Source organism: Lepisosteus platostomus, chromosome 17 (genome assembly GCF_059453375.1).
Source record: "Lepisosteus platostomus isolate fLepPlt1 chromosome 17, fLepPlt1.hap1, whole genome shotgun sequence".
NCBI classification, from domain to species: domain Eukaryota; kingdom Metazoa; phylum Chordata; class Actinopteri; order Semionotiformes; family Lepisosteidae; genus Lepisosteus; species Lepisosteus platostomus.
This window is the reverse complement of record NC_142627.1, coordinates 13,557,701-13,566,316: the sequence shown is the minus strand read 5'-3', so window position 1 is coordinate 13,566,316 and position 8,616 is coordinate 13,557,701. Positions and strand designations below refer to the sequence as shown.

The window sequence follows — 8,616 nt, the reverse complement described above, 5'->3', positions numbered from 1 at the left end:
GTGTTTAGATAAGCCCATTTCAAAGTTGTTTCTATGGATATGTCTGGAAAGTCTCAGAGTTCCTCAAGTCTGAGGCGAGGCACCTCTGGAACAGTGTATGTGTATCAGTTTAGTGTTTAGTTTGACATAATTATTGTATGTAAACAAACAGCTTCATTACACAACATTTGTGAAAGGGTGGCTGCCATAAAGCAAGAAAATTGAGAAAAAAATGCAGACTGCTTTATTTTTGTGTAAAGCAATCAAAACCTCTAGAAGGTATGGCTAGCTGACCTATAGTGTTGAATTTAAATATCACTGCCATAAGTGGCTCAATATAATAATGTATTTGCCAAACTATTTGTAATTCCCACCAAAAGACATTTAGTCCACTGCAAATTGGCCTACGTTTTTGCATGGTTTTGCTTACCGTGTCTTCTAGTAGGATTTCAATCAGTGGAGGTTGTGTGAGGGACAGAACAGTTTCTCTTCTGCAGGACTGAAATCTGAGGAGTGCTCTGTCCAGAGAAGGCGAGGAGCTCCATCTTGTTCTCCTCAAGAGAACTATGCAGCACCTGCCAGTCTGAATGTCTCTACATTTGAAAGGGGGTTCCTGTTTCTGTCAGTATGGATAGTCTGTTGCACATAAAGATCCATTTGTGCAACAGCATTAGGAGCAAAAGTAAATGTTTCTGCTCTTTCCAATATTACATCCTTTTCTTGTTCTTCTTTTGTGGACGGCAAATCTTAACATGAAAGCAGTGAACCGACTATAGATAATATTCTTGTTTCATTTGGTAGTCACCCTTTGAATTAAATAGGGTGAAAAAAATACAAAAATATTGTCCAATCTCCCCCACAGGGTGGCAGTATGTAACAGGATTTCTGCAGTGAAACAAGTACTGTACAGGTCAGACTGCCCCAAAAACTCAATGATTTGATTGTGCATTCTGAAGTTCAACAGGACTTTCAGACATATTCGTTGTCAAATCTGGCTCCCTGACTCAAAATGGTGGAGGAGCACTGTTAGAAATGAACTGGATTATCAACTATTACCCATGCTGAAGGACTGTTCTACATGCACGGTCTCTGTGGTAGAAGCTAGGAGACAGCATGTGCATGGAAGTGAGTAATAGAGTCCCCCCCATGCAACCAACTAAAATATCTCGAGACACATATGAACCTCGTCTGGGAAAATTTGATGCTAACACAGTCTGTTGCTAGGTAGATGGTCCTTATTCTTTGGAGCTGGTATATTACCATAGATTTATTGGACAGGACTGAGTGCAACCTGAGAGATGTGTGGAAACATTACACCAAGGCACACTCCCCTCTCCAGTTCCAACTGCGGGGCCCAGGCCAGAGAAAGAGGCTGTTCAGCAGTTAGTTGCACTGTAGCCCTGGGGATACTCTCCGCAGCTTACACCCACCGAGGACTGTTGTTATGATGCGACAATGGCAGTGGGTCGTGCTGCCTTTTCTTCTTTTACAAGAATTCGATTTGTTTCGCGGAGCAGTAAAAATACAACAAGGACAGGAAACATTGCCAACAAAGAAGATAGAATAATAGAGTTATCGGAGATAAAAGAATTACATGACATTGTTTGAGCAGCAGTAGGGATGAAAAAAATTCCAGAGTCTGTTACTTTTACACCTTGAAACATATTTGATGGGAGTAGTGTAAATTAATAATGGAGAGGGTGAGACTGTTTAGAGCCCTCTGTTAGTAGAGGATATTTAAGTTGACTTGATCTGAGAAAGACGGCAGACATCAATATGCTGATAGACACTGTAGACTGACTGCTTGTTTAAATACAGGAAGATGGCTCACTTTTTCATGCGCTCTGAACTCCTGCCTGCTGTGCCACTCATAGATGCATTAAACCACATATGAGCACAAGGTACTGTAGGAAGATGGGGAAAAAAAAGCACCAGGTTAATTAATTTGCTGCGTCGGCATGCGTAGGCTGCAAAAGAACAAGTAAAGGTTTATTCCATGATGAAAAGAGAAGAAAAGAAATGAAATGTTTTGGCTGTGAAGCCTTCACACTGCACACCTGAAGAAGACTCCACAGCCAAAACGCTGTTTCTTTTCTTCTCTTTTCAGCTTGGAACAAACCTATGATTGCAAGATGCTCATTTTGGTAGCACAAAAAACAATCCTGTGAGGTTAAACATATTTCAGTCATTAGAGTTGTGGGGTTAAAACACGAGGGAAAAGCCATTCAGACCATTTCGCTTGTTTGGTTGATGATGGCATATTGATCCAAGGATGCAGTTCACTTGTTTCTTGAAGGAAGGTGGGTCACATCTTCAGCAACAGGGCAGGCTTGCAGAATCTTACAGCACTTTCTGCAATCCACTGGTTTTTGGTCTTTCCCTTCGCGTCCAGTTGTGCCCATGGGTTCATGTTTCATTGCTGATCCTGAAGAAGTCCATCAGTCAATATCTTTTGAGGATTCTGACCACGTGAATCAAGTCCACCTTGGAAATAGTCTTCCTTGCTCAACACTAAAGAGATTCAGTAATTGTCACCTCCCAAAGTAAGAATTTTTCAACCCCACAAAATACCTGGCTGAGATGCTGTAATACAGGTATATCTTTCTGTGACACTGGTTATCTTCTGACTAGAATTAATTTGGCATAGTATGGATAACACTCAACTTGTGCAGTAAAAAAAGACAGACCAGGGAGACTGACATATTATGCATATCTATGTACACACACACTCTTCAAACTTGTTAAAACTTTATTGTTTAAAGTTGGTACAAAACTGTACTTTGCAACAGTTTGCCTTAAAGCATCAGGGAAATTCAGAGCACAGTGGAACAGAAATTGAAGTAATGCTTAGGGACAGAACATGCACAGTATATTGAAAGTTAAAAGCCCTTACTTGTGTTTGTACCAAGTCACGGTTCCTTTAAAAGGTTCGTAGCATAGCTTAATTTCATTATTTAATACTGGATCAAGACAAGACAAAAAGAAAAGAAAAAACACAGAAACCTGCAGATGAGGCAGCTCTGTCATCTGGTTTCTGATAAAAACCTTGCTGTTTTGAAATGACAGACTTATTCAGAGCACTAGTGACCAGACTGTGGCTTCTCCCTGAGATGTGATTAATGCTGCTTTCAGACCTACTGTCACATACAGTGGGTGACAACCTCCTTAAGCAAACATACATAAAAAAACACAGGACATCTGCGATAGGCACACAGCTTGGAAAAAGGAAATAAAACACCAATTAATGAACAGTACAAGATTTAAAATTCTCCTGTTCCGGAAAAGTCTTATTGTAGTCACGACAGCAGAAATCCCGGAAATCCCTCTTTTTTTTTTTGAATGCTTAAAAAAAACTCAGGAACCAAATAAAATCCAGCTTCAGTGAACACTAACCAATATACATTTGAATATTTTATGATTCAGTGTTGTAAACTGTTTAAAGGCTCTGTGCGTCATTTCAAAGATATCTCAATATATCTATCAGGTGTGACCACCTCTGGTCCTTGAAATGGATTTTCATTCCAAAATTAGAGAGTTTGAACCCACAGCTGGTGGTGGAATTAACAGGACTGATTTCCTAGCTTCTCCAGCTCTTCAGGCCCTGCTGCTTTAAAGAGAGCTGGAAAACCTGCAGACACACCAACCCTGCAGGACCAAGACTCCACACCCCTGGAATATAAAGTAGCATTGTCCTAACATACGACTAACACAGACAGTTAAAACGGTCACTAACCATCCCAGAGTCTTTTACTCTTGCTACGAATTTTATGAATCAGAGTTTTCAAGTAATACGTGGGCCCTGCAGATCTGCCCTGTGAATTTAATACAATTGGTTATTGGCAGTGACAGTTTTAAAAGTGGAATAGGACGGAGCTGTCCTGAGTTTGTGATTGCTGACACAAAGGGCCACATTCAGAAATGGAAACTGTTTGATTGCAGCTGTACTAGAAAGGCAGAAATTAAGTCAGCGGGGGCTTTTTCGAGAAAGAATTTCAATTTCTGTACAGCTGGCATTACATAAAGGTCCTTTCTGGTACCTTTATGCTTTGAAGTTAATATATTCATGGTAATGCCTTAGAAAAAATATTTGCACACTGCTAATGACTGAAGTGTAAATTTTATGAAGTATCACCAGGTAACATAAGATGATCAAAAAGATCCTTTTGGAACCCCAACAGATGGTAACAAAACAAATACATGTTAGCTAATCCCAAAATTCAATCTACCTTTGTACAGATTAACATTTATATTTAAATTATAAAAGTTACTAATATTAAAGTTAAGCATATTACACAATATAGTGATTTATTAAGAAAGATGGATGTAAATTGCTCTCTATAAACTAATATAGTTTGCATCTCAGAGTGGTATCTTTATTAAGCATAAATAAATCTGTTTTTGTGTTCTTTTCATATTTGGGAAAAGGGGAATAAACCCCCACACAGAACTGTGAATGACATATAAAAGGACATAATGTCAATTACAACCCCATCAACTGTGTTACTTTAGAAATAAGATATTACTTACCTAGAAATAAAAGCAAACCTTTCACCCAAGCTGTTCTATGTCTGTATGTGGTGGGGGTCAGGAGGGGGGGGTCTTTCTGATGAATAGAAACTGATTTTTTTTTGTCTGGTTTTTGTTCTCGTAAATATGAAACCGCACTCACTAGAAAGGTCACTTAAAAAAGTTCCAAAAATCTCAAAAAAGGAAAAAAAACAAAAACAAAACTAGCTTATTTTGCATCATAAGCTCAGCTGGATAAGACACCTTACTAGTCCTGGCAGAGGCCTAGTCCACAGGTCCTTGGAATATAAGTCTAATGTAGCCTTGCTCCCCACTCAGCTGCTGTGCGCAGAAAGGGCAGGCCGCGTGGAAAGTGTGAGTGCCGTGTGGGAGGGGGATCTGGGACCAGTAGGCCACTGTCTTTTCAGAGCACACGTGGCCACAGGGGCTGAAGGCGTGAGTCGGGGGCCCGGCGTCCACATAGAAGCCCGCCTCGCAGCCCAGCCACAGGGGCACGTAGGGGCCCCGCGCGCGGCACATGGGGCACTCCCGGTCTTTGCCGTCGCGCTCCTCCTTGTTGCCCCAGTTGTGGTAACCGTGGACGTGGCCGCAGCTGAGGTAGACCCAGGGCTGCTTCTCGTCCACCACCTCCTTCCTCCTCATGCTGGGGAAGGCCAGCGTGTTGAAGCCCACGGGGCACTGGGGCCGCGCCGCGTTGATCTCCTGCCGCAGGGCCTCCAGGTGCTTGAGGGTGGGCGTGCGGGCCAGCCCCTCCGCCGTGCGCCACAGCAGCGTGGCGCCGCACAGGTCGACCAGCGAGCCGTCCACCAGCTCGTGGGTTTCGTTTTCCACCTGCCGCAGAGGACATAATAATAATTCGAATTAATTGCTTACACTTATATAGCGCTTTTCTGGACACTCCACTCAAAGCGCTTTACAGGTAATGGGGACTCCCCTCCACCACCACCAATGTGCAGCACCCACCACGTACTGTAGTCAGCCGCGCTGAAGCAGTCTGCTTTCAGTATATCCAGTTCTGCTTTGGAGATGGGGGACTCAAGTACAAACTCTTTATAAGATAGATAAGATAAGATCACTTTATTGGCCATACACAGTTTCTTGTATTAGGAATTTGTCTTTTCGCATACACCAACTTGCTTTCCATGATACACAAAGACAGCGAGAGAAGCTTAAGGTCAGAGCGCAGGGTCAGCCATTTATACGGCGCCCCTGGAGCAGCTGTGGTTAAGGGCCTTGCTCAGGGGCCCAATGGAGTAGGATTGCGGGATACGAGCCGGCAACCTTCCTGCCACAGGCGCAGATCCTTAGCCACAGAGCCACTGCCCTCACTCTTTGCTTCGCCTTAATTAAAAGAACCATTTCTTTCCACTTCTAGCGCAGAGAACGGGTGGCAAAGTGAGGCCCATACTGTACCAGCGAGAAGCACAGTCACGCTTCTATTCCTAATATTAGGTCTGTTTTTGTAGCATATGTGCGAGTGGGCGTGTAGTAGGGTGAGACAAAAATATTTCATCTAAAAAAAAAGAAAAAAAAAACTTTGGTGTTCACGGAACCCAAGGAAGCAAGAGATCTGCCTCCTAGAATAGCTCTCAATTTAAAACAAAAATGTGAGCAGCGAACCACGTATTCAGAATACTGTACTGAGATTTCAACAAGGCAATAGGCCAAAGAGATGACACCTCAGTGCTATTAACACTAAAAATAACACTTTGTAGGTAGTTTCATTTCAAAACACCCTCAACTTGTTTTAACCGATTATTTAAGAATAATTTATGGAAAGGAGACACTAGCACTATCCCAGCGTGAGCTGATCGGTTTATCGGTTATGTAGTTTCTTTAGAGGAAAGTGCAACCAAATGCTCAGAATGTATCACTGGTGTGCCTTGTCTCATTTCACCTGGCAAACCCAACAGATTTTAGCACAGCTAAAAAGGGTGAAAAAGAATCGAAGCAAAAAGACCCGGCACATATTGAAGATAAGAAAGATACCCAAACTAACAGCTCAGACAGTAGTGACATCCACCAATCTTCAATACTATATACGTTTAGATTCTTGTTAAGTGCAGATGAACAATATTACACTCTCGTAACATTGTTATATAGTAGACATTAGCTGGATAGAGTAATAATACCTGCAAGAAAATACTATGAGACATTTTGGACTTTTGTTGCTTAGACAAGAAATGTTGGGTACTTTCATTCTTCTGGTCATTCTTAGACATAGGGAGAGACTGGGACTAGACTATGGAGACAGACAGGAGGTCCACCTGGCTCCAGAGACCTGAACATTGTGCACAGCTCCAATTATAAAAGGGATAGGCGGCCCTGGCCCTCAACAGCCGATTTAAATCTTCCGATTTTAATTTCACTTAAATTCTGATCTACTTAGCTGAACAGATAATCCGCAAAACTAAAATCAACTAAATACTTTCCTACTTTCAGGCAGGCAGAGATTTAAAAAAGTAACATGAAAGCTGCACTGCAGTGAAATAGCACTCTGGATAGTGTAGCTAATGTAATATAGAATCCAGATCAGAACTCAATTAACCCTACCCTTTATGGCTCATTTCATTTCAATTCTGTTTCTCCTGTTCGGTTTGATATGCTGCTGCTATCTTTGATCTGTGTGTCAAATCGCCACTCTTCTGCTGTGCTCTGGTAGAGTGGTAGAGCAGACTGTATTATTTATGAAATATTACCTCCCTGAACTGTACGCCACTGCTTATATTAAGATGAATCACACATTTCACAGGACAAAAGTACATGGGACAGGACATCAGAAAACCTGGAAAAAGTTTCATCTCCATATTTTCAGGAGAAAGGTAAAAATGTTATTTTTTAATTCTACATGATTCATTTATAGCAACTGGACATACAATTAAACATATGCTAGGATATTCCAATTAAGAATCAAGGCACAAACCTCTGATTATCATAAGACACATGAAATATAATGGCACAGAATGTAACAGAAATCTTAACTCAGGCAGTAGTGATGATAAGGGATATTTAATACTCTGTATAAGTGCTGTATTAATCAAAAATGTCTGAAATAAAATACTGATTGTATTTAAGAAATTCATTTGATAATTAAAACTATTCTTCGAGTTAGCACATTGCAAAGTAAATACTGCTTTTAGAATGGGCGCTAAATTATTTTTGCCTTAACTACAAAATTCTTCACATTGATGCAAACAATTCTGTGGATTCCATCCTTTCGGCATAATCTACGTAAAACAAAAATAAAAATGCTTAATTATGGTAATTCAAGCAAACCTTTGTTTATCTGCACTTGCATCCAGAAAAATACTCAAATTTGGATAAAACAAGAAGATAAAAACAGAAATGAGGAAGTCTTTCTACAAGTAAACAAACAAGGCCCCTGATAATTCGTTAATGGATGGGTTGATAGCACAATTTCAAAGATGGACAATTCCTTATGTTTGTATACAGAAATACCAAACTTTTCCAATAGATGGCGAACAAAACCTTAATAGTACAGTACATGTTCCTGATAACTGCTGTGTCAGGCGGTGAAAGGCATTTAAAGCCTCAATGATCTACACAGTCCTCTGCTCAAGCTCGATCTCCCAGTCACTGCAGCACATTGAGAAATAAAATCTCCCTTAATTTGATTTTCCTGACACAAAACGTTGCTCCTTCCCTCTTCCAATGCGTGAAAGTTGATCAATATTCATTTCTTAAAAACACCACAGAGGGGAACATTTCATTTCAAAAGAAAAAGGGTATTTCAATGCAAGTAATTATCGGCTCAGCAGAATTTCTGAGCTGCCTGCAACGTTCTAGGCTCTTTTTCAAATTAACGGATCTAAAATCTCTAAGGGGTGGCCAAGGGGTACACAGTTTTAAGGGGTACACAGCTTCCAAGAAGATTCCGATACAACCAAAGGAGCCGTCAGAAGAGCCAGAAATAGAGAGAACCGAGATATCTTCAATTCTACTGCCTCTGTTAACCTTGTAAACATCACAAGCAAAGGGCATTCAGGGTACAGCCGAATGTAAACGGTGCCTTCTGCACCTACTGTAACTGACCTTCAAGCTAATTCATGTATTTTCCAATCGGTTCAATTTCAATTTTACAAAACTACT

General features: G+C 40.9%; 1 protein-coding gene across 3 annotated transcripts in view; it reads right to left on the bottom strand.

The window, feature by feature from the left end:
- Positions 1–2,710: 2,710 nt before the first annotated feature.
- Positions 2,711–8,616, bottom strand: part of peli1b (pellino E3 ubiquitin protein ligase 1b) — a 48,393-nt gene continuing 42,487 nt past the window's right edge. For all 3 annotated transcript variants that reach the window (XM_088609539.1, XM_088609538.1, XM_088609540.1), the window contains one exon: positions 2,711–5,337. In XM_088609539.1, coding sequence (XP_088465665.1) covers positions 4,771–5,337 — 567 coding nt within the window. In that variant the 3' untranslated portion in view covers positions 2,711–4,770. The remainder of the gene's footprint in view (positions 5,338–8,616) is intronic.